The sequence below is a fragment of the Rhinolophus hipposideros genome (genome assembly GCF_964194185.1).
Source record: "Rhinolophus hipposideros genome assembly, chromosome: 18".
Taxonomy (NCBI): Eukaryota; Metazoa; Chordata; class Mammalia; order Chiroptera; family Rhinolophidae; genus Rhinolophus; species Rhinolophus hipposideros.
The window spans coordinates 8,415,369-8,442,235 of NC_138064.1; the positions used below are offsets into that span (position 1 = coordinate 8,415,369).

At 41.3% G+C, this 26,867-nt stretch overlaps 1 protein-coding gene and 1 long non-coding RNA gene across 2 annotated transcripts in view; one reads left to right on the forward strand and one right to left on the reverse strand.

Moving 5' to 3' along the window:
• Positions 1 to 6,855, reverse strand: part of SEPTIN7 (septin 7) — a 45,354-nt gene extending 38,499 nt beyond the window's left edge. The window contains exons 1-4 of the mRNA XM_081079380.1: positions 6,560 to 6,855; positions 6,104 to 6,466; positions 5,517 to 5,829; positions 5,195 to 5,429 (exon numbers count right to left, since the gene is read on the reverse strand). Coding sequence (XP_080935506.1) covers positions 5,195 to 5,429; positions 5,517 to 5,829; positions 6,104 to 6,466; positions 6,560 to 6,740 — 1,092 coding nt within the window. The 5' untranslated portion in view covers positions 6,741 to 6,855. The remainder of the gene's footprint in view (positions 1 to 5,194; positions 5,430 to 5,516; positions 5,830 to 6,103; positions 6,467 to 6,559) is intronic.
• Positions 6,856 to 7,284: 429 nt separating this feature from the next.
• The window catches only part of LOC308510381, a 37,784-nt gene continuing 18,201 nt past the window's right edge, over positions 7,285 to 26,867 (forward strand). Inside the window, exon 1 of the long non-coding RNA XR_013995333.1 lies at positions 7,285 to 7,457. This is a non-coding gene — a long non-coding RNA (uncharacterized lncRNA). The remainder of the gene's footprint in view (positions 7,458 to 26,867) is intronic.

Below are 26,867 nucleotides of genomic sequence, written 5' to 3' on the forward strand. Positions count from 1 at the left end.
CATCTTATCTTATAAAGTAACTCCTAGCTGTTCTGCATTAGACCAACTTTTATACTCTTAATACAAAACCCAAGACAAGACTGACTACAATTCTATCTAGGATCACTAATTTAATTCTTTCAGGCCAAATTCTCATGTTTCCAAATTTAAACTACAGAGAGAGATGTTAACTACTCAATTCACCCTTCTCAGCAACAAGAAAACTAAGACTATTAAGTTGTCCTCTGAATATGTATGGTCTATGCAAATTATACAATGACTACATATTTTGATTTCCAAAGTTCTTTTCTATTTGCACATTATTTTATACATCCATAAAACATGAATCATTTCTACTTTATTTCCTTTTCACTCAGCATATCAATTATACAGAATATAGCTGGGAAACAGAAATGGAAACCTAACTCAATGCTTAACAGATAGCAGACCTTCAATACAGAAATGAACCATGAAATAAAAACCGAGCAACAAAAACACAAAGATTTGTAACAGCAAACTAGATAGCTACAAAATTTCAAGGACAGAAGAAGGTAGGTATATCCACAGAGCAATAAAATGTAAAAAGTTATGTATAGTTAAAAACAAAAACGACTCTCATATTACATTATTTAATAGCCCCATATTATATCATAGCATAAAAACAAATATTCCTGATGGTTGATTTTAATAAGTTCAGTATATTCTACTGAAAATAGGAAGGTTAATCAGTTTACACATAACAAATGTCTCCAGTAATATAAGAAATGTAAGTTAAAACATGTTTAATGTACTAAACTAACAAATATCCTAGGAAAATAACTGGGGAAAGCGGAAGAGATTTGTTTAAAGATACTCTTTAAAACAATACTTAAAATTCTAAAATATTAAAACTATGAAATGCTTCAAAATAATAAAATGATTGGCAAATCTGAATATCAACATTGGAAAACCATATACATATTTAAAATAACTTTCATATAGGTTAATACACCAAAAACTATATTAAATACTAATCAATACCTTGATTTTGTATAAAATTTAAGAGGTTACAGAGTACCTTGACATATATTACCGCATAATATGTAATTCACGCCAGAGGTTATCAACTCTAAGGGTTTGTCAGAATTACTTAAATAAAGATGAAAATTTCTGAACCCCACCTTACACCTAGTGAATTAATGAGCCTCCAAGTGTGTTAAGCATTGGAAGTGTTTCCAATGTCTGATCAGAGTTAAGAACCACTAACCACTAATATACCACTAATTACAACCCTGAAAAAAAAAAGTAATTAAAAAAGAACACAAAGTAACTTTCAATGATTGAAATAGCTTAATGGTTTTTTCCTCCTAGTTAATTTGTTCAAATAAATCATAAAAGGAACTAAGAATATTTATGAAACTTTTTAAAATTAAAAATGGTTTAAAAATGTTGATGCTTGAAGGTATATTAGTTACTGAAAAAGTGTTCCTTGTTTAGATCGCCTTACATCCCAGAATGCTACAAGTAACAAATGAAGTGATACACTCGTTATTTTAATAACAGTATAAGCAGAAAGCACTAAGATAAATTATAAAGATTCTGTCTGCTCTTACACTAATAACGATCTTACTCAAAAAAGTTACAGTATTCTCTAAAACTGATTGACTATACCAAACTCTTCTCTTACAAAAGAAAGTACTTTGATTACAATATGAATGGACAATTTGAATATATAATACAAAATGTCATGGTGCAAAGAAACACTAGCATGACCCTTAGTTTGAAACAACTACCACTGTGAAACATGCCATGGAAATTTTAAGCAAGTAAACAGTTTAATACTACTCAATAAATTGGTGACCTCAGTGTGTCTAACTTTGAAGAACGCAGAGGTTTCACATAACTCACTTTATTCCAGTTTCCTTCAATTCTGCTCACCAAACCACAAATACCCGCCAAGTCTTAAAAAAACAGTACCAACAAATTTATTGACCCAACTACAATATAGCTTTGGTTCAATATGGCAGATTGAATTACTAAACATAAAAAGTCAAAGCACAAATGAATAAATTTACAATAATCGTAAAATGTTTACTTTCCATCCACGATGTCTCTCCTAATATTGAGACTCTACCAGACATGCTCACTTAGATGTCCTTCGACCCTCTCGATGTTTTAAATTGCCTATTTCAATAAATGGTACCTACTCATCATCCATACACTCCAGAAAGCTCAGATATTCCGGACTCATTACCACCTACATCCCCTCACGTACCACATACCTCACAACCATCCCCTATACTTCATGCGCTCTGCAACTGCCTTAGTTATGTCCCTCCTCTTTTGGTCCTAGAATTGCTCCATTAACCTTCCTCGATTCGCTGCACCCCTCCCTCCCTTAGTGCTTTATCTATCCCTACGGGAATTAGCATCGTGATGCTCATGTTACCACCCTTCGCTTAAAATCCTTCAATAGAGACATTTTAAACATCCTCAGCATAGCACAGCAGATCTCTGCTTACCTGTCTAGCCTCATAGCCTACACCACCACCATTTCTCAGTTCAGAGTAAGTATCCTTCCGCTTCTGCCTAATCACACCTACCCACGTTTAGACTCACCTTTTCTACTGGAAAGGGTATCCTGCTCTGTACTCTTCCAACTGTATACAAAAGTGAAAAGAATACAGTCCTTGACTTTAAGAATCTTACAATGGAGGGCAGAACAGTAAATAGTCAACTGCCATGTAGTCTGATAACTTTTTTTTAAAGCTAAGATCTGAGTGCTTGTTATATGCTAGGCTGAAGACTTGCCATGTATTATTTTGTTTAATTTTCATTTAATTCTCCAATAACTTCATGATTCCCACTTTACAAAGAAGAAAACAGAAAAAGCTGTCATTTCCCTACGGTTCAGTTAAGCTTTAGAGATGTGAATCCAAGTCTGACTCCAAAATCTAAGCTCTTAATCATCACTCCTTCCAGTTCTACTATCAAGGCATTTAATTCAGTTTCTTTAGCGCCCAGCATTCAGCAGGCACAAGACATGTATCTGTTAAAGGAATGAACTTGAGTGTTGAAGTCCTAAAGTAGTAATGACTTAACATCAATGCTACCGCTTTAACTGATAAGTGTCTTGTGTCAAAGAAATCAGAAGCTCTGAGATACTAACACGTGTGAAATGATCAATGTCCCACATTACTCATCATGTTATGGTTTAGAATAGCAAAATATTGGAAACAAAAGTCTACCAGAAAAGGGACATGTTAAATAAATCGTCACCTATGCATACACCGCCATGAGCAACTTAACAACAGGGATATGTTCTGAGAAATGCATCATTAGGCAATTGCATCATTGTGAGAACATCATGGAGTGCACTTACACAAACCTAGATGCTTATACGCCACAAACCTGTAGAGCATGTTACTGTACTGAACACGGTAGGCAACTATAACATAATGGTAAATATCTGTGTAGTGAAAATATGGTATTAAAAGACTTAAAAATGGTACACCTATATAGGGTACTTATACAAAGGGCCCTGATTGACCATCATGCATGAGGTTCAATTATACTTCGGAAAATACTGACCTAGTATAATGTTGTATGTCCAGTAAGTACTGATCACATTTTACAAAAATTCATTGAAACACACACACACACACACACACACACACACACACACACACACACACACACGAAACTACCTCCGTGATTCTGATTCCCAAGTGTGGGATATACTAAGTAATAAGTGGTAGGAGTTCTAGAAGGAAGAATTATGGACTAGATGGTTCAGAAAAACTTCTTTCTTCTCCATCTTCTACGATCCTTCAATGGATCTCCATCACCCAGTGCAGTGGTTCTCAATCTGGCTTTAGGAGATGACCTCCTCTCAAGCAGTAGGCCCCAAATCTCTCTAACCACACTAGCTATATGGAGTATAGAATAAAGGAATCCAAGTAAGAAAAAGCCACGATAGCATTTAAAGTCTTTCCTCCTCACACCAAGATCTCCAAGTACTACAATAAGGTTTAAAAACCTTCGACTTGACCCATCTATACTGTACATCTTCCAAGTGTTTCTAGTTGTTTTTTTATCACAATCCTTAATTTTTTAAAAAAAGTTTATGTCCCAACACAATACTTATGAAACAAAATTTAGCACCCCCAAAAAAGTTATACTAAGTGCAATGTACTGCCATTTTCTATTAGGTTGGTGCAAAAGTAATTGCAGTTTAAAAGCTTAAAAAATAATTGCAAAAACCACAATTACTTTTGTGCCAACCTAATATTTCTTTCCTAATTTACAAAAAGCAGTAGTGGAAATCCACAAAATTGATTTCAAGACCAACTAATAGGTCTCAACTTGCAGTCTGTAAAACACCGCTGTAGAGACCAACAGTCTACATTTAACAGTATGCGCTCATCTGGCAGGCCTAACCTATAATCACGCTACCTTAAAACTCTACTCTGCAAAAACACGTTTTTTTCGACATCAGTTTCATTGTACAATAAATCTTATGCCATTTACAGTCCAAACTTAGTTACATTAAAAAACACACAAAAAGTTTTGTCTTAAGATTTGGTAAAATGCATAAATGTTAGTTAAAATAAAAATTTCAACTGCTAATCAAAAATTGAATATAGTTTATTAACTCAAAACGTGAAACATGGTTCTGAACTGGTAATTTAGTCAGGTAACAATACTCCACGGTCAAAACCCTGATTAGAACACACAGTGAAAATGCATGCAATCAAATCCCAAGACGTCCGAAACCAAACCTCTCCACCACTACCTTCACTGCCGGGTCTTGCCACCCGCCCATCCCACATGCCTGAGACCCTGGAAACCACACAGCTAACGCCTCTTCCTCCCCAAGCTTTTTTTGGGTGTCTGTCTGTCTGTCTGTCTGTCTGTCTGTGCTGTTGTCGCTAACCCTCTACAACCGCTCTAAGGTCGTTTTAGGGGTCCTGTCTTGTGTCAGCCTAGCTTAGAAGTCCTGGCGTGGACTTCTTTAAGATTGCTTCTATGGGAAAACGCACAGATCCGAACAAGCCATTTAGTAAAACTTCCATAACGTAATGCACTGATAACACGACCGTCCGTGTGGTTCTGTACTGAGCACCTTGTCGCCAGATGAAACCCGGAAACGAAAACCTGTGAAGTAAATTACACAAATACATCCTTTCCGTCAGTTAAAGCCCACCTGACATATAAACACCACACACATTTCTACCATCAGTTGTGAACTTCCATTCTGCCGCCTGCGGGCGCCGGCGACACTTGTAACAGCTGTACCGAGGGCGCCTCGCACGGGCCCAACGCGAGCCCGCGAGCCCGTCCACGCGCGCAGCCCCGCCTCCGGCCCCACCCCCGGAGCGGCTGGGGGGCGCGGACCGGTCGCTCCCCTCCCCCGCGGTCCTCCCCGGGCCGCTCGCAGGAAGAAGGGTCCCGGCAGCGGCGACGGGCGCCTAAGTGTTTCCGTCCGGCTCAGGTGCCGTCGCTCGGTGCACCGGATTCCGTGCGTGTCACTTCATCTGCACCCGCACGTTTCTCGCCTAAAAAGTTCCTCCGACGACGACGCGCTCGGCAGCCGAGCGGGCGGGGGCTGCCCGCACACACGCCGAGGGGGGCCCGGGGAGCGCCCCGCGATGTGCGCGTTCTCAGCGCGGTGCTCAGGGCTCCGCAGGACGACACGCTTCCCTCTTATCAACACGAGGCCCAAGAACTCGGAAAGCGGACCTGTCAGCGCCCAGCCCCACGCGTGTGATGCGGGAACGCGGCAGGCGCCCGGCGGGTCCGCGGGCCCCGCGCGACAAAGCGCGGATTCGAAACCGAGAAGGGGCCGCGGCCGCGGAAAGCCCTCGGGGCCTGCGTCCCAGTCCCCACGCACACGCACACACGCGGCGCGGGGCTCGGCGGCGGGACACGTGGACGACGGGCCGCGCGGGGAGGGAGCGGGGACGGGCCTCCCAGCAGGGCGGCGGCCCCGCGCCCCGCGCCCCGCGCCCCGCGCCCTCTCCGCCCCACGGCGCCCCCCGCGCCCCGCGCCCTCTCCGCCCCCCGCGCCCCGCGCCCCCCGCGCCCCCCGCGCCCCCCGCGCCCTCTCCGCCCCACGGCGCCCCCCGCGCCCTCTCCGCCCCACGGCGCCCTGCCGGCTCCGCGGCCCCCGCGCTCGCGCCTCCCGCCCCCGCCCGCCTGCGGGCCGCGCCCGGGGAGAGGAAGCGGCGGGCGGGGAGGGCAGCGCGAGCCTCCGCCGCCGCCGCCGCGCATCCTGCGCCCGCCCCGGGCCCCCACCTCCCGGGCGCGCACACCCCCGACGCCCGCCAGGCCCGCTGCCCGGCGGGGAGCTCCGCCTCGGGGCCGGGGCCGCGGGAGCCGGGGGCGGGCACAGGCGAGCCCTCGGGCCGCGCGGGGATGCGGAGGCCGCGGCTCCGGCTCCGGCTCCGGCTCCCGCTCCGGCTCCCCGGGCCCGCCCGCCGCCGCACAGGAAATGCCGCCGCCGCGGCTCCCGTCACGTTCAATTCAAACTGTCACCGCCGCCGCCTCCCCTCCCCCCGGCGCCGCCGCCGCGCCCGGGCCGCCGGCGCCCCCAGCCCACCTCCTTCCGCGGCGGCCCCCCCCCGCCCCAGGGCGTTCCCCGGCCCCCGCCGGCCGCCGCGCGGCCCCCCGCGTCTGGAGCCGCCGACCCGAGCGGCGGCGGCCCAAAGCTGAGACTCACCCATGGTGCCGCTGTTGACGCTCCTCTCCTCAGCAGCAGCGGATCTCGCACTGACCGACATCCCCTCCCCCTCCGCGACCAGCCCGGGAGCAGCGCAGCCCGCCGATTCTCCAAAGCCACCTACGCCAATGCCGCGGCGTAGCCGCCCGGCGTCGTTGCCTCGCTTACGCCAGCGACAGCGAAGCGGCTCCTCCTCCGGCTCCCGCCCGCCTCCCGCTCTCACCTCGCCCCCGCCCCCTCAGAAGAGGCTTCCGGGCACCGCGGAGGCGGGCTCGGGTCTCGCGAGATTACTCCCTCCCGGCCGCGCCGCCGTGCTCCATTGCGAGCATGACTTCATTGGCGTCGGCGCTCCTTTGCTGCTCGGGTTTAGCCGCCATGTTTAAATTGGCGGGATTTGGTACATGCGGGGCCGTGGGTAGTCAGGCCTCTGGGCGTGTTTCTTCAACACTGCGTCTAAGGTTAAACTGCGTCGTGTTTGTCAGGGAAAAGTCTGGGGAGGCGGAGAAGGAGTGGCGGCTGGGACGCGAGGGTGGGCGTTTGCCCGGATTAAAGATGGCCGCCGTCGGAGCCGCCCCACGCAATCTCACGTCAGGGTTTGAAGCTGCGGGAACCGCTCGGTCGGCCTGGGCGCCTCCTTACGGAATCGGCGTAAGGCGCGGAGGCGCCGCTGGAAGCGGCCAGGCTGGGGAGCGGCGCTCAGGGCGGGTCCGCGTCCACGCCTCAGCTGCTGGCTACTGACCTGGCGGCATTGTGAGTGAAAATGAAGAGACACTTCGAGGCAAGTGTCCGTGCCCCCATTCATCCCCGTTTCTTCAACTTCCTTGGCTCGGGAAAGAGTGAGATGGGCCCTGGGTGCCCCCACGGCCCCCCAGCGCCGTCCGTCCGGGGGCCTGGCACGGCCCACAGGTCCGCCACTGCGGCTCCTCCTGCGGGCGAGCCACGGTCACGCTCGTGTCGGCCCCGCGTGCTGGAGCCCGGCTGGGTCTTCGCGGAGTTGGCGCGCTCGTGGGAATGCATGGGCACCCGTGACAGTACGGGGTGACCCTTACAGAGCAGTCGGGGGCTAAAGCTGTGTGGTCCTGCCCTGGGGCGGGAGTGTCGCTCGGTCCTGGGAGCCATCCCCGAATGCTTTCCAATGAAAGCAGCTGCACTTTGCTCAGAACGACCCGCGGGCTTTCTGTGCCTTTCTTGGAAACTAATGGCGTCTTCGTTGTCCAATCCACGCACGTGTATTGGTTTTCCTGTTAAGCTGCGTGGTAAGGGCAGACACATATGTAGGCTGGCTCATGGTAATTTATATATATATATATATATATATTTATAAATATGTATCTAAGGAAATGACTGTGAGCCGGTACAAGAGTGTGCATAGCAGTGTTGCTTATGTTACGGAAACAATTTGGATGAGTAAGTTACCTTGTTGCAGCAATTGACATGCACAGATACTAAACAAGGGATACGGATGAGCTCAAGCTCCTAGTGTGAACTGAGACTTCCTTAACATAATAATGAGACAGGGAAAAAGCAGGCTGTAGAAAGATGTATATGGTATACAATAAATAGAAGCTTAAGAGTGAAAAACCGAGATCAAACTGAAAAGCACAAGGAAATGATAGATACCACATTCAGAACAGTGGTTACTTCCAGAAGGGAAGAAAAGGGAATGTAATATAGCAAGGGTTCACGTGTACCTATGTTTTATTTTCTGCCAAAAGTGATGTGGCAAAACCTTACAGCTAAGTGGAAGGTACATGGGTGTTCAATTGTAATTATTTTCTGTATCATTGTGTATACTTGAAATGCTTCCAAGTAATATTTTTTTTTTTTTTTTTTTTTTTTTTTTAGTGAAGGACATTTTATCTAAGGAAACAGCTTGTTTTGTGTCTTGATTATCTACTGTTTCCTAAGTCTCCATTTGCTCCATTTATTCTCAGCAAAAAAAAAATAGAACCCATCAGAGAGGAAGTCCAACAACTTCCTGCCTGCACCTTCAGAGGCCTACCTGAATCCACATCCATCCTTTCCAACATTGCCGTGGACCAGGTCTCCCCCTGGTCCGTCTGAGGCACAGATTTCTACACGATCTCTGCATTTTATCTCTTTGTGACTGACCTCTGGATTCTGTCCTCCTCCTGTCTTCCCAGGAGCTTCACTCAGTGGATTCTTTATTCCATAAGCTTCTGGGTTCTGTCCCTACCACTCCACTGAAATTCTCAAAGTCACTAACAACCTCTTTGTTCAATCCAAGGGACCCTTTTTCTCATTTCACTTGACCTGTCTGCAGCATTTTGTGCTAGAGGTCATGGCCTGCTGCATTTATATTCCTTGCTTTGAGAAACCACACGTTCCTAGGTATCCTCCTAGATCTCTGGCTTCTTTATATTACAGTATTGTAACTTCTAGGACCTCCGTCTTCTGTCTGTCGTTTAAATATCCATGTACCTCAGAGTTGTGTCCTAGTCAGTTTATTGCTGTCTCACTTTTTATATTCTCTTTTGGTGATCTCTTCACTTCCATGGCTTCAGTGACCATTTCCATGTGAATGACTCCTAAATATAAATTTCTAGTTCCGTTCTCTTTTCTTACTACCAATCTGCATTCCTGACTGCCTTCAAAATATATGTCCTGATGTTCCAAGATATCTCAAAGCAATGTATCCCAAACTAAACTCCTCGTTTTCATTATACTTGCTTCTATGTTTCCAGTCTCTAAATGGTATCATCAACCCAGTTGCCTAAGCCAGAAAGACGGATTTTACACTCAGCCCCTCCCTCCCTCTCTCTCACCTCCTATGACCCTCAGAAAGTCCTGTCAGTTTTTCCTTCTCGTATATCTTTAATCTCTTCATTTCTCTTCATCTCCACTACTACTATTCTAGCTCGGCCAACATTATCTCATGCCTCACCTCTCTACAGTACCCTTTCTGCCTGGTGCTTTGTTCCACTCCAACTCATTCTTCACATTGTACCCAATGACCTTTCTAAACTTAAACTATGTTGATCCCTTGATTGAAGTCTTCAGACTTTTCCTCAGGAAACTTACATGATACAGTTCCTCCTTTCTGGCCTACCTACCATGTGTTGTCCTCTCTCTAAATCCTAGGAAGCCTTTCTGTTCTTTCTGTTTGGGACACTTTGCTCTCCTTTTTACACTTACATTCCTTACCTGGCTTTCTCCTAAGACTCAGCTTAGCCATCATTTTCTCTAAAAGCCTTCCTTGATCTCCCAAGATTGGACAAGGTATCCTCTCACCCCCACCCAAAGTATCTTATATTTACTCCCATGGTGGTGCTAATAGCACAGTTTTGCACACAGTTGTCTCTTTCGTTGGAGTCTAAACTCCCTAAGAGCAGGGACTCTTGCCTTGTTCACCTGTATATAGCCAGCACCTAGCACACGGTATGGTATTCATGATTTCATTTAGCAAATATTTCTTGAGTCATGACGGTACTAGGCACTAGCATAGTGGTTAATGTATGGAATGGGGAACCCTTGGAGGAGATCTCTGAGATGCGAGGGGATCCATGAAGTCAGTTATTTTAATTCTAACACTAAGACTGTTATAATCTTTTTCATTTTCATTCTGTCACAATCACATAGTGGAGTTTTCCAGAGACTATATGAAGTGTGATAATTGCAACAGATTGAATGCAAAAAAATGCACAAATAATTCAACTGTCTTATATTCAGCCATACATTAAAGGGACTTGCAAAAATGTAAAACAATGGCACTCTTCAGAAGAAGCTAATTTCTTTTGGTTTTGGAAGATATGGTTATTTTTCATAAAAATATTTATATTGATAAGTAACGGATTTATTGTTTTTTTAATGAATAAAGTTGTTTTTTACTTTGTCAGCTTTAATTTCTAGTATCAATAGATATATTCCACATAAACAAAAACTCTTTGAAGTCCTCAATAATTTGTAAGAATGCAAAACCACCCTTAGTCCAAATAATTGAGAATTGCTGCACTAGCACATATTATATGCATGTTCAATGTAGATGTGTTAAATAATTAATGATGTCACTTTGCTAAAACCCTGGCATGCAGCTGCCTAATGTTTCTTAATCAAAGCTTCCCCCCAGATGCCCAAATTAACATCTGAATAGGCAAAAAACACTATGCTTAATAGCTGACTATGCATAAGTAAAAGTATTCTTTAGGTGAATGTGGTTTGTAAACTATGGTGTATTATACAAATAGTGTTATTTTGGTAATTGTCTATGATAAATATGGACCAACGTTCTAGCTTTGGTGTTAGAACCAGGATTACCTATTATAATCTGATAGTTGAAGATGAGAATTTTTATAGCCAGCCATTTCACATCCATCTAATCTAATCCATATAATTTTGTAAAATAGATATTACCCTCATCTTTTGAGAAAACCAATGTTCAGAGAAGTGAAGTGATTTATTCAAGGCCTCAGAATTTGTAGAAGCCTGAGACAAGTTTCAAAGACCTCATACTTTTCCAGTACATAAGAACTCAGGTGAAAAGATTTGTTTCTCTGTTGTCCTGAATTCTATTATCATTTGCTAGACATTTGGTCTAGTGAAAAGGTAGGATGGTTTTTACAATTTTCAAGTACTTTTACCCTTAGTAAAAGCAGAAGGACCTGTGGATGGTATTAAGACTATATGAAGGTTTTCCTTGAGGGCCAGCCAACTCAGAAGTGACAGTATAAGTGAGATGGCACTTCTCATAGAACAAGTCTATCCTGTTTTCTACAATGCCAAAATTTAGCAGGCATAGGTTGGGTGGTAAGGGAGGAGCTTGAGATTTCAAGTGTGTATTTTATGAAGTGGGTTAGGCAATCTGTAATATTTCCCTGTTAACAGTAATATCCAAATATCCAAAAAGCCCTTGAATGCTTTTTGTTCCCTCTTTGAAGGACAAATAGTAGGAGAGGATTGAGAAATGATGTGGAAAATAAAGAGCCATTAACAAAACTTTTTTCCTTGTGAAAATGAAAGATGATACAACTTATTCAAAAGCTGAAACTAGTTTTATATGAATGAATATGCGAGTATATTTTGTTCACATCAGATTTAGAATATGAAACATCATAATTCAAGATATTCCTCAAGAGAAATAGTCTGCCATCCACAAAATCTCTTTTAAGTGTTATGAAAGACAAACACAGGGAATCGAGGTAAGTATGATTTACATATTTTTGTATTTAACTTTTAAATATTTGAAAATGAATAGTGCATTCCAGTGTTAAATTCATAATTAAATAGCATAGTAATCAAAGTTCTACTGAGATCAAAGAATCTAACTAAAATAATTGACAGTGTTACCGTTCTGCAAATGAAAGGGAACAAATATTGACATGCCCTTTTATAGATTAAGAATCTGTACAGTACATTTGCAAGGTTATACAACTAATGAACAAGAATTAGGAAAAATAAAACCTCCTACTTCTTCCTTTGGAAAGATCAAACTTCACCCCACAGAGAAAGAGAAGCCAAAAGACATAGTAGTAATAACAAAACCAAAGAAAATGAGAGACCCGTACAACCTGAAGACCAGACATTTAAACAAACAGCAAAATAGCTATTTAAATAACAAATAATTGCCATTCTTAAATTCTTTACCTTAGAAGGAGGGATTTTTATTTTTCCCACCAGCCAAGGAGGGAGTGGGGGAGAAAGCAGAGCAGAAATAGGATGTCTGAATCCTGACTGCCCCAGGAGGCCTGATTTATCTCAACTTATCACTGGAAGCTCAAGGAGTTTTCAAATTCCAAGGCTGTCCTGGAAACTTGGTTCTAACACAGATGAGAGCCCCACTTGCTCTGAGGACTAGCCGCTGTCCCTGCTAATAGACTGGCAGCACAGTTGCCGCTGTGATTGACAGAAGAGAGGAAGCCATTTACCTTGAGGTTTTCTTGCCAGTCAGCACCTTGTTGTAGAGCTCTCCAATCTGATTACACAGTAAAAATACCACTGAGCACAATACTGGAGGAAAATCCAAAGTACATAAAATCTATTATAAGTGGAAAGGGCCATTGTTGCCAACTCCCTTTGGCATTTTGTATCAGTGAATCAAACTGACTGAAATAGGGAATAGGGACACATGGTTCTATGGGAAACCAGCTGCTTTCAACAAACAGACTTAATATATTGATTTTGGCAATGATTGAATGCCTCCTGCCATATAAGAGGCTAGAAAGTGAATCGAATTGAACTTAGGGAAGTTTACATAGATGATGCGCATTAGGTTAGAACAAGGCTATCGTTTTAGCACATAGTTGGAACCTACCCTCTCCAAACATGCTTCCTAGCAGACCTCTGAGTGAGTGACTTTCCTGAAGGCACACCTCAGTGAACCACATCTAGGAAAACAGGAAGTTCAGAGAGGAAGCAAATGCCTGTGCCAGACGAAGCTCTCGCTTTATGTGAAGCAATTGCATTGGATTACCATGGAGACTGATTGGTCGAGGACAAATGCTTAGTGATAGGTTTTAACTACTATGTCATTACTGCCTTGCTTTGTGAGGCTCCTAACAATGTAACGGGCTCTTTCTTACACTATATCTCTCGGATCATTTGACAGTGATTGGATTCAATTTCAGGGAGATACTTAAGCATCTGATTAAAAATAAAAGCATGTAGGGGGGATGGGGGTGAGAGATGAGGGTAAGGGGGATCAAATATATGGTGATGGAAGGAGAACTGATTCTGGGTGGTGAACACACACGGGATTTATAGATGATGTAATACAGAATTGTACACCTGAAATCTATGTAATTTTACTAACAAATGTCACCCCAATAAATTAAAAAACAAAAAAATAAAAATAAAAGCATGTAATAGTGTATGTTAATTGTTAGTCATGATGTGATCCATTTCACGGAAGGAATCGTGGTTGAGATTTATTTATGGTTTTTAGTTGAAAAGCTTTTTTTACTTGATTTGCTCCTTAAAAAAAAATTGGCAGTAAATGATAACAGCTTGCCAACCAACCACTATAAATAAACAGATTTTGTGAAACCAAAATAATGGCCATCTTTATCATCCAAAATGGTAGGAATACAGCATTAAACACAAGCATTGAACTATAGATATTTCCTCCTGGAGTTCTTATTCCAAAAGGCTACATTTGCATTCTAACACAATCTAATATCTTAAGAGTTGGAAGAGACCTTAGAACTCGAAATCAGCTATCTACCAAATTCAAAATCTTCCTCAAATATTATTTTTCCATGCAATGTATAAGGTCACAATATCAACTGTTGAAACTAAAAATGTTCACATTTGAATTTAAATGAAGCAGATGTATTGCAGATGATAGCCCTATAGCTCACATATGGTCTGGATGTAACTCTTCCCTCTTACAATTGGTGACACACAAGTGAGCAAACTCTTCTGAAATCCTTGTTTCTGATAAAAGTTTTCATTCAATGCTTATTGTTTCAAAATATGTTTTTGGTGTGAGCTAAATGTCAGAGACATTTAGATGCTGTCAATGAGCGCTAGACAAAATGTTTTCTCTTAGAAAATTTAGTTGTTTTTGCAAATTTGTGAGCTAACATGACCATGAGTTGCTTTTGCCATGAGACTACAGACCTTGAAGATAGTCTTCAAGGTCTGTCTTAGCTATCTTCTCATCTTTAAACCTAATATAATGCCTTGCCCATCGTGGGCACCCAGATATTTTTTGGAAATAATTGCATATACTTTTTGGGTTCATATATGGCTTAGGAAACTGAATAGAGTAAAAAAAGGGACACCAAGAAAGGGCAAAAAAAAAATAGAATTTGAATATTGACAAAAGGAAGAGATTATTACATTTGTATTTGCTCCTTAATTTATCCCCAGCTTCCATTGCACACAGATATCCAAACACACTGAGAAAAAAGTCCGGAAAAAAACTGTTTCCCCAGGTGTCAAAGGGCAGAGATTTCTTTGTTTTGTTTTTTTCGAGACTTCTGTGTTTGTTTGGGGGTGAAGTTGGCTTCACCTTGATAGTCAAATGAAAGGCCCAGTTGATAGTGCCATTGGCAAGGTTGGGGGAAGAGAGCAGATCCACCTTTACTTCTCATGTTTCAGCCCAGCTGCTTCCTACCCTTCTCCCTCCATCCTGATCAGTTCTAGATAAGAGGCAGGCCTGACTCTGAGCTTCCCATGATATACTAACCTGCTGGGGAAGAGTAAGCACAAGCCTTGCCAGATCTGCTGTGCTCAAGCAATCAAAGTGAACTCTGGAAGGAAAAAGAGAAGGAAGAGATTCCAAAAGTAAAACCCACCTTTCAATCACTGGCTGATAGCTCCCTTTTCCCTTCCTTCTGTCATCAACACGCAGCAGTCTCCAGCAGAGCAGAGCAATCTTTCACTTTACAAGTAAAAGGAATTGCTGAAGGAAAAAAGAAATATTAGAAGACCTTGAGACCAGTTATTCCAGCTACTGTGGCTCTGTCATTCTGGGTGAGTCATTCTTCAGGAAATCGAAAGAATGTCAAATATGTGAGGGTTACTGAGGATGGCATTGGAACAGAAGGTACACCCTCTAATTTGCGTTTCCTTCCTACCTCTTTCTTGCAGAAGCACATGTATCAGATATAAAGAAGGCTGAGGGACAAGGGGTGATCAGGAGAGAAAATGTGTTAGAACAGCTTCAAGGGGAGCTTTAACTCGAGCTAGCCCTAGGTTGATCTAGGGTAATTTAATTGTCTTAATTTAATAAACCTAAGATTTATCTAATTTAAAATAATCTACAAAGGTGAGCTATTACTCCCATCAGTCAGTGAAAGAAATGTGAGAGAACGTATATGGTAAAGATTATTTTTTCTCATTATTTCATTGTTCATATAATAAAAACGGAGGATATTTCAATGAGAAAACACCTTAGTAACTTCTACCCATTATCTGAATGCCATGCCAGAATGAGATATATCAAAAAACAAATTGTTCACGAACATCCAAAGATCCTTCAAATTCCCCAGTGGTCACAGTAAACAACCCTTCTTAAATAAACTTCAATGATTAAGGAAGGTCAGGACCATGAAGAAAGAGACAGAGAGAGCATGAGATCAAGTAAGTAGGGAGCAAGTGACTAGCACAGCTTGCTTACATCACATGGACCTCTCCTCAGAGGAGAAGGGCTACCAAGACTGAGAATAACCCCTCAGTATTAATTTGCTCAGGCCGCCATAACAAAACGCTACGGCCTGGGTGGCTTAAACAACAGAAATTCCTTTCCTCATGGTTCTGAGGCTAGAAGTCCAAGATCAAGGTGTCAGCAGGTTTGGCTTCTCCTGATATCTCTGTCCTTGCAGGTGGCTGCCTTCTCTCCGTGTCCTCACGTGGTCTCTCTACATGCACAACCCTGGTGACTCTCAGTGTGTCCAAATTTTATAAGCACACCAGTCACATTCGATGAGGGCCCAACCTAATGGCCTCATTTCAACTTAATCACCCCATTTAAAGGCCCTATCTCCAAATACAGTCACATTCTGAGGTACTGGGGATTAGGGCTTCGACATGAATTTTGAGGGGATACAATTCAGCCCATAACACTGTCCCTGCAAGTTGGCAGAGTCTAGTTAACATGTGTACCCTGTGACTTGGCTATTCCTCATCTAGAAATTTATCTTAGAAAAATAACTAGCATATGTGCCAGAACAATATTTACATAAGGATGTTTGCACCACTGGTTGAAACAGCAAAAAACAATTAAGTAACCTAATTGTCCATTAATAGGAAATTTGTATTGTAAATTACTGTCTAACCATACAAATAGAATAGTAGGCCTGGAAAGATGTCCAAGACGTTATGTCAATAACTCAAGTTACAGAGCACTGTGTATAGTACAAATTCATGTTTAGAAATTACATATTTGTATAGACCTAGAAAGAGACCTGCAAGGATATATATCAAACTGTGAACAGTGGTAACGTCTAAGGTATGAGTTTTTCAGTAGGGCCTTTCACTTTTTAATTGCATACTTAGGTAATTTGAACTTTTTCAACAGATATGTTTGGTTTAATCATTAAAAATGAAACCATTTGTTTTTAAATTATTCCCTGAGGAACATGGGGTAGACAGGTTTAAAGCTATAAAATTGACAAACACTGTAAAAAATAATAAAATCTACCTTTATTGAGCATCTTATTTACTGATTCAACAAATATTTTTTTTTAATTAAATTTATTGGGGTGACAATTGTTAGTAAATTTACATAGATTTCAGGTGTACAATTCTGTATTACATCGTCTATAAATCCCATTGTGTGTTCACCACCCAGAGTCAGTTCTCCTTCCATCACCATATATTTGATCCCCCTTACCTTCATCACCCACCCCCCACCCCCTTACCCTCTGGTAACCACTAAATTATTGTCTGTGTCTATGAGTTTTTCTTTTTCATTTGTTTGTCTTGTTCTTTTTCAACAAATATTTTTGAGCCCCTATGTCCCAGGCATTAATTAGGCATTTCACGTATATTACACCCAGTCTTCACAAAAATTTGTCCAGTCAAGTTTTACTCTTTTTATTTTATCATGGTAAAAGCAAGGCTCACAGAAGTAATTTGCAAAAGTTTCCCAGTTAATAAGCAACAAAGCTAATTCTTTGGTCCACTTTATCATGCTGCCTTGTAAAATTATGTTCTTCTGTTATATATACAGGATACAGAAAATTGTCATCCAGCTTGACATCCAGCTTGAAATGTGACCTATAAATCACATTTACAGGTCATTACTGTATTCTTTCAGTAAATAAACTACCACCTATAAATCTAAGTCTAAACCTAAAGCTAAGTCTACCTGCCTACCTACCTGCCCATACATATCTCATAGCCACTAATCAGAAGTATTTGCCCGAATGATTTTGAACTTACAAGTGATTTCGATAAGTAGAGGAAACTTCCATGATCTTGAGCTCTCATTGAACAATGATTGGGGGTGGGGTAAAGGGAGAACCAGGAGAGCCACTCTTGTTTGTTTATTGTAGGGGAGGGCAGTACTGGTATTTGGAATACTAACATAGCAGTGTCTGGGTCTATAACTCCAGTTATCAAAAGAAAGAAACTTTAATGGATTGTGCCCTCCGGTTACCGTTCTGTGAGAAGCACACACATACGTATTGTTCCCTGAGAAAATGAGGACTTTGTGCAGATAGGCTGCTGCAGTGGTGTGGGAAGGACTTGGAGAGAATCTCAAACAGGACTCTTGATCATCCTGTCTCCTGAAATTGTATCATTTCTCTTCAGATAGCAATAGGATCTGTTGAATGTGCCCCAGCCTGTCTGCAAGTGTGATTTCAGGGAATTCAGCGCATCTTCCAAATCCTTCCTAGTTTCTGCCTCCAATAGCAATTTCGTTCCTCTAAGCCCTTGTTCTTTGTTCAAAAACTGTAGGCCCTCAAAGTGCAGTGCTTTCCTCTGTCATCAGACAAGTATTACTAGGTGTGAATCGTTGTGAAGAGCATGACAGCAGGCCCCTCCTCAGGGACTGGGGAAGAAACAGGCATGATTGGGAGGCTGGGGCACAAAGACAACGTTGCCAGTTTCACTATGTTGCCAATTTCACTGGGGCATAATGCTGGGAATGGGAACCCTGTCAGTTGAAGTCACTGGGAGTTGTTTTCTGTTTGTTTGTTTATTTATCCAATAGTAAGTGTGTGAAAATAGCTGCCTGATGCCTCATGAGAGCAGAGGCCCTTACTCGTACAGTCAAACGGTCTTCCTAGCTATCACCTCTGGGTGAGCCTGACAAGGCTTTGCCCCAGTCCCTGTAGGTACCATGGAGGGGCAAAAAGAGTACATGTTTTGAAGTCAGAACAGAGTTAGGTTCAAATACAACTCATCCTCTTACTGGCCATCTGACCGAGGGCAAATCACTCCATCTCACGGGGCTGTCAGAGGATGGAATGAGATTATGTAAGTAAAGGGCCTTGCACAGTGCCTGTGACACAGAAAGGACCCAATATAGTACAATCAATCCTTTCTGGGTCCTTGCTGAGAACACCAGGACCAAAGCCCAGCCTTGAACCTAAGCCCAGTCACCTCTGAGTCCTGACTGCTTGCCCAAATCCTGCTGAATCCTTTCTCTTGGGCCCTGTTTTCATATCCTTTCCGCCATCAGGATGCAGCTTCAAACACGTATCCTGCCTGCCTTCCACCCACCAACTACACTCCGTGGATGGCGGGCCAGCTTCAGTCAGACCAGAGTCTGCTCTGGTCCCCCTGAGACTTGGTGATTTAGACCAGTGGTTCTCAATCCTTCCTGCGACCCCCTAGATCTAAACGGCTCTGTGTGCAGAGCCTGAGGAGCTGCATGTTTAAAAGCTCCCCTTCCCTCACTGCAAGGGCCAGCACACTAGTCTTCACCCACTCTTCCCTTGCAGAACTTCCCAGCATGCTTTGCAACCAAGACCAGTGCATCCTCTTGGCAGCCATGGGTGCTTAATAGATGTCTATTGTGTAAATGAAGGCTTTCTGCTGGGTGTTTTTTTGTTTTGTTTTGTTTTTCTTACAAAGCTGTTTAGCCATGGAATTTTAAATTGCCATTAAAATAATGGTGCATACTAGTTGTTACTACAGGTTGGTTCACCATGATTAAAACTTGTTTTCTTTTAAGATGCTTTTGGGTATGGGGGCAACTATTTGAGAGAATGCCTGTGATTACAGAAGTTCCATGGACGTAAATGAAATGACAGCACTTGGAAGAGTTTTATGTGGCATGAGGAATATGTGGAACAATAACGATGTCACACCACCCAGATATTAGTGTAAGTGGTTCTAATTTGTTCTGGAGGAAAGGGAGCTAGGTTTAACACCTCAAAGATTACTGTGTATGTCACCAGGAAAGAGAACAGCAAGAAAGTTGTTCTCATCACTCCCAGCTATACACAACCATCTCCTTTTTTTTTCCTTTCTACTTTTTATTATGGAAAATTTCAAACATATACACCCTAGGGAGAAAAGTATCCTAAACCCTCACCTCCATCACATAGCTTCAACAATAGTCAACGTTGTGTCTATATTGGGCCAACGTATGGGATGCAGAATAGGGCTTCTGAATTTACTTTAAAAGTTGTTCAAAGACATATGTCAATACATGCTTCAGGACCAGATCAGCATTCTTTGGGGAGATTTAGAGATAGCATGTACTCCTAGAGCCCATTGACATATATTTTTCCATGTGGGACTAACAATTCCTCTTTGAGTTGGATTACCACATCCCAAGCTCTGTCCAATCTCCTGATGAGTGTATATAATGAAGTCACTGTACTTGTCTCTAAAAAAACAGCTTATTTATTTTTTAGAACTTGAGAAAATTGTGACTGTGTCTCCATCTGGGGTACAAAGGACCAGTGAGCCTCGTTTGCTGTGGTCCTTGCATTCAATGCCTCCAGATTTGCCACCACCGAGCTAGTGTTGTGACAGCCGAGAGGGAGTCTCGAGACACACTGTAGGTCTGGGTTCCTTGGCTGTAGAAAGAGTCTCCGCGTGTGAAAGTTTACATTCTAGGGCAAAGCATTAGGGAGTGATTAGTAGTTTCACACTGAAAACAAGCAATTTCTTGGGAATTATTATTATTTACTGGGTTCAACCATTTACTTAAGTATAAGGTGATTTACTGGGTTTAACTTGCCAATAATTGTTTTTTCTTCCAAGTAACCAGTGTGTAGTTTCTACTTTTCATACAAGGTTCTCAGGTGCTAAGTTGTACCTTCTGACCCTGGGAAGTAATATGTTAGTATTAATTAAACTATTATTTGAGAAGAATCTACCATATCCTGCTTATTATTGAGTACAGTCTCACATTAAGCACATGGCTCAATAGGTATTTGTTGAATGAACAAAGCTGAGTGTCTTCCTTCCAAGTATCTTTCCAGCTACTCCTATGTTTTAATACCACATTAAAGTGAATTTTGTCATATAAAAAAAAGTCTCAGCTATAACCAGTATATTCTTCTTTGGGATTCAAAATCTATGTCGATAATCCTCTTAACTCTCTGGCCTACCAGTTCCTTCCCTTGTTCTCTGTGACTCCATCTTGTTCTGCCTCAGATACTCTTGGGAGTTACCACACCTTGGTCTTTACCATCGTCCACCGGCATCTCCATACCTGACACTCTCAAACTGGAAAAGTGTCCTTTGACCACTACCTATCTGTTTTTACTTTCTTTTTCCTCCATTTAGTAGAATAATAGCAAATCAACTTTGCTAGTCACATAGTGCTTTTGCATTTAGTTCTTTCCCACCAATAACAAATGTTGGCTTTTCTCAATATTGCTGGGGAGTCATCTTCTAAAGGTTCAGATCTGGGCATGTCACTTCAAGCTCGAAAACTTTCTTTTTCCACCCAATGCCTTCTACAGTCACAACCCTCCATGATTTGGTCCAAATCCATCCTTCTCGTCTTATCTCCCACTTAACTCTCGCAGACTGGTCTATGACTAGTCCTCCCAAACAATCCCTGTGCTCAGTTGCCTTTTCTTAAACTACTGTCTCGGTCAGGTGGCCTTCCTTCCAGGTAAGCTTTTGCAAGTTTAACTGGTCTTCAAAGCCCAATTCAAATCATTCTTCAAAATGCTCTCTCCCTATCACCAAGGTCAGAACAAGAGCTTCCCCACATAATTAAATACTTGGTTGATATCTGGAACACAGAATCGACCATACTCTGTCTTGACATCCATTTGTTTCTTTTCTTCATCAGACTGTACACTTAGAAGAGGACAAAGTCTAATTCATTTTTGTATCCAACCCAGTGAATGTAAAGCATTCTCATAGAAGTTGCTTTATTGTTTATTGAATTGAATTCTGTATCAAGACTTGCCTGGATTTAATTGATAGAATTAAGAACAAAACTTAGCTTAATGTGGGGAGCAAGAATTTTATGTTGTTTTCCTTAATGATTTGGTTTTTGTTGCAATATAAATTTACTATTCATAATAGAACTTCTATAGTAGGAATTATTCAGTGGACAAAAATTCATGATATTCACCATATCAAAGCAAGTGGCTAATATAACAAATAATAATATGTTAGGAGGAAACCACAGTACAAGTGACAGAATATATGCAAATACCCTGGGAGTTTCTGATTACAATTAAAAGACGGAATGTGTGTAAAGTGCTTACTCATTATCTGGTACAGACTAAGTGCTCCGTAGTAGATATGAACTGGTATTATATAGCAAGTAAAGTAGCTGGAAAGAACACTTTCCTTTTTCCTATGTAACCTACATAGTTTTGTGTGACAGTTGATATCAACTTTGACCTGCATTTAGTTTTAAGTCAGATGTATCTTTTTATGATAATTTCGAAAGCAAATAACAAAGAGGAAGACATGTGAGAGGAGAGCATGATGTAATTTACCACGTGCGCTATTGAAGAGGACTTGGCTTCCCTCTGTACCACTTGATATTCAGTGAAATAAATAATGGTGATAATTGTCGCATTCCTAACAAAGACATCTGCTAAACCAGGCAACTCAAGCAAAGCCGTTGGCTACTGACAGCTTGCTTAAAATGTGAATGTTGCCATTAAGAAAAAATAGAGTTTCTGTATTTATCACATTACCTAATAGGTTGTGTTGGCAATACTTCATCTGGGGATCAAAAGACCTATGCCTGATAATAAAATTCAACATTTAAACTTCTATCTTTGCTTAAGGGACTATTAGAAGGGACTAAGAGAAGATCTTTACTGTTTTGTTGTTTTAATGCAAATGCAATATATCTTTATGATCAAAAGAAAAAACGCAACAGTTAAGAATAATAGTACCAACTGAAGAGCAAAAGTCTTTTCCATTCTCCCTACCATTATTCCTCCTCCCTAGAGATTATCTGTTGAATCACACACTGTGTAAAAAAGCACAGAAAAAAACAACAAAATCAACCAGTTCCACTTTATTTTATATATGGCCTTAAATTGCAGAAAACCCCAATGTTTGCATGCTGCTCAAGACAAATCATACGTCTTTTGATTTTTCCTCTATGTGCTAATTCACGTCATCATTTGGAAAGTCTCTGTTTCGAAGTGTTACTCCGAAGGACACAGCTCCTCTGATGATGATTTCTAGAAGGAGAGGAAGCAGTGTAACACTTAGACAAGATGAGAAGGGCCCCTCGCGCTGGGCTCGAAACTTCTGAGGGTCCTGCTCGTCATGCCTTCCTTGGGCCCTACGCCTGCCCATGGCGTCTGTGTTGCCAAGAAGACAGGCCCACTCACAGCCTGTGTGCCCTCTGCGTCATGTGCGGTAACCTGGATAGAGGAGTTCCCAGCTCACAAGGTCCAAGCAACTTCCATGACCCTTTCCCCACTTTTATCGTCCTTCCTGCTATTTACTGTTACGGATCTCTCAGGAGTCTGAGAAATCTAAATTCAAACCTAATCTTTTAGGTTGTTAGGAATAGGTCAAGGTCAGAGGATTGAAATGCTTGTGGAGCAGTTTGTTAGCTGGATTTATAACTTAAAAAAATATTAGACACGTGGCATATTGGCTTCAACACGTGCTTTGACCTTGCTGCCTCAAGGCTAGGAGGTTGATCTGATTTGAAGATAATGTCCTTGGGAAGCTCATGTGATGAAATGCTTTTCCATCGGAATCATGTTTCTAACAGTTCTTTCAAACAAAGGCAAAATGAATCTCTTCAAATTGCTAGTTTTATTTATTTGTTTGTTTATGTGTTTGTTTATTTTAAGGAGGGTGCAGCTCACTGTGGCCGACTTGGGGATCGAACCAGCAACCTTGGTGTTATTAGCACCACGGTCTAACCCACTGGGCTAACCGGCCGTCCCTCACTAAGGTTTTTTTTTTTTTTTTTAAATGAGTAAGTTCCAATTTCAAATTATTCTATCCCTCTTGTGTACCCACCATTGAAATGTTCAGTGAAGGAATATCTTACTAGAGGTAGAACAAACCTTTACTTCGTTCCATCTCATTTGCAAGCACTAAGCATTCATAGTTTGTTCTTCATTTCAGGTTTTTATGGATCTGTCATTTTGTACTCACCTCTCTTTTTACCCCTAGCCATAAGGTATCTTTCTTTCAATCAATAGGAAGAGTTTTTCAAAACAGAAAATTTTATATAGGCCTACCTCACTCTACAGAAAAAGAAACAGGATACCATGGAAGGGTAGCATGATCTTTTAGGCCAGGTCATTGAGGAGCTTTTGTTCATACAAGCTTGGCAAGCTTAAAACAGTTGGCTTTTCTTTTTGTACTTATTTTGTAAATGAATCCATAGAGATGCAGGGGGTAGAAACATTCATCATTTGGGGGAGGGCGTTGTTTGTCAACAATCACATTTTACCCAGGGGTCCATTTCATTCTTATTTATAGAGGCTCCTATAGGCATGAGTTACCAAAATTAGTTAAATAGGCATCCCTTTTAAATAGTTAATATAGTATGTGTGTGTTTGTGTGTGTATTTTTTTCTTCCCACCATGTTCTCCATCACTGTTTTTCCCACTCTCCCCCTGACAGATGACCACTGTAATTGGGTAATTGTCATGCATGCAGGTCACTTCAGGCAAATACACGTTCTTGTGTGACTGCTCTTCTCACAGCCTTGCAACTCATTCCTTATCAGTTCAGAAAGAGGTCTTCCTTATTCTTTCTTGAGCATTGCACACAATTATTCCTTTATATGGCTGTGCTATCATTTATTTTCATTCATAACTTTAAAATTTTTTTTATTACTAGTTTCAGGTGTACGAAACAACATAGTGATTAGACATTTACACACCTCACAAAGTTATAACCCCTACTACTCAGCTGACACCGTACATAGCTATTACATACTATTGACTATATTGCCTATACTGTACATTCCATGACTATATATATATATATGTATATATATATATATCTATAATAGTGGAAATTCAATATAATTTTATATTAGTTTCAGGTGTACAGCATAATAGTTAGGCATTTATATAATTTATGAAGTGATCCCCCCGATATGTCTAGTACCCATCTGACACTATACGTAGTTTTTGCAAAATTATTGGCTATATTTCCACACTGTATTTCATATCCCATGACTGTTTTGTAACTACCAATTTGTACTTCCTTATCCCTCCACCTTTCTCACGCTATCCCCCCTTCCTTCTATCAACCCATTGGTTTGTTCTCTGTATGAGTATATTTCTGTTTTATTTGTTTATTCTGTTATTTAGATCCCACATGTAAGTGAGATCATATGGTATTTGTTTTTCTCAGTCTTATTTCACTGAGCTTAATACCCTCTAGGTCCATCCATGTTGTTGCAATAACTTTTATTTCTTAAGAACAGTTTTATATTTACAAAAAATGGTGAAGATACATAATACAGACAATTCCTAGCATATACCTGTTTTCCCCTATTATTAACACTCTACTTTAGCATGTTGTACTTGTTACAATTATTGAACCAATATTAATATGTTATTATTAATAAAAATTTATAGTTTGTCCAGATTTCTTTAGTTTCACTGTTTTCTGTTCCTGGAGATCATATTACATTTAGTCACCGTGTCTCCTTAGGCTCCTCTTGGCTGTGACCGTTTCTTAGACTTTCCTTGGTTTTGTTGACTTTCACAGTTTTGAGGAGCAGTGGTCAGATATTTTGTAAAACGTTCCTCAGTTGAGATTTGTATCATTTAGTTTTGTACAAATGTATTTTGTACAACAAAGTTTTTGGATGAATGCTTGATACTTGTCTAGTTGTTTCCTGTTACAAACAATCCTTCAGTGTGTAACAGCACACATCACGTGTTGCCTCTTCAGTGGTGCCATCAGCCATTTCACATGTTGCCTGTATAAGAGATAAATTCCCAGAAGTTGCATGGATAGGTTAAAGGGTAAAAGCATTTGTAATTTTGACACTATTGCCAAATTGCCTTCTGTAAGGACTGTGTCACTTTATACTATATGTGTGAGAGTACCCGTTTCCTCACCGCTTGCCAAGAGTTGTAAAACTTTTGGAGTTTTGCCTGTCTAATAGGAGAAAATGGGTATCTCAGTGTGGTTTTAATAACATTTATTATGAATCAGGATGAAGTATTATATATATGTGTATATATATAATTGCTTATTATAAAAAGATTTTCTTCCATTATATTTCATAAGCATTTTTTCATGTATATAAAAGCTATTAATTTCTGTGTAATAATTTCATAAGATAGAGATTATATCAGCTCTGTATCTTGGGATGCTTGCCATGTGTCTCCATGTTAGTTCTCATATACTCATATATTGAATCCTATCAAATGCAATAGTTCTTAACAGGTTGATTTCTATCAGGTTGACATAATTACATATTCCTAAGAAACTGCTGTTAACCATCTCAAGAGATGTCCTAGGAATGTTGCATTTCTGGCTTCTAGTAAGAATGTTGTTCTGTAGTATGTTTTCTTTGCCATCCTGCACCTTTTAACCTGTTGTCAGCTAGGAGCTCTTTCAGGCCATCGACCTTTCTGTGGAGAGCAGAGATCATTACCCAGGTTTAGAAAAGTGACCTCAGCACTATCCCCACTTTATCAGCAAGCCACAAAAATGCGGCACTAATGTTTACAAAGGAGGCATCCATCAAGGTGCTAGCATTTATTCTGCAAAGGAAGAGTGATAGACTATCATTGCTCTAGGAAGAAAATTAATTCTGAGAGATTTTGAAGGAAAGCTTGGCTATCTACTTTTTCATCCTCATGGAGAGCTCTCATATATGTTTGGAAAAATCTAATGAATGATCTCAAGAATAAGCTTTTCAAACATACCTGTAGGCGATGACGAAATCATGGCATTAAGGATGAGAAAAAACTGTAATTCTAACTTCTGTAATTTCCTTAATTTAATAATTCAACAATTTATTATGGGCCTACCCTCTTGTTAGATACTGTTCAGAGCTCTGAGTATATAAGCACACTATGACACACTCCACTTCCTGATGGCCTGCATAATTGTAATTTAAATGAGGGAGACAGGCTTAGAAAAAAATAATTATGAATTTATGTTGTGTTATTAAAGAGTTATGTGTAAAGGAATGTTACTGAGACTACAGATAATTTTATAGGGGATTGGAGACAGGAATGAGAAGTAAGCCAGAGGAAATAGGAAATTACAGAAGAGAAGAGATGATGTTTAAGGAGTGAGGAAGGGTAAGACTGAGCTATCTACTCTTACGTGAGCCCTGATTCAGCTGGTCTCTTTAGAATTGGGCCATCTTCCTAAAGAATGGCACCTTATG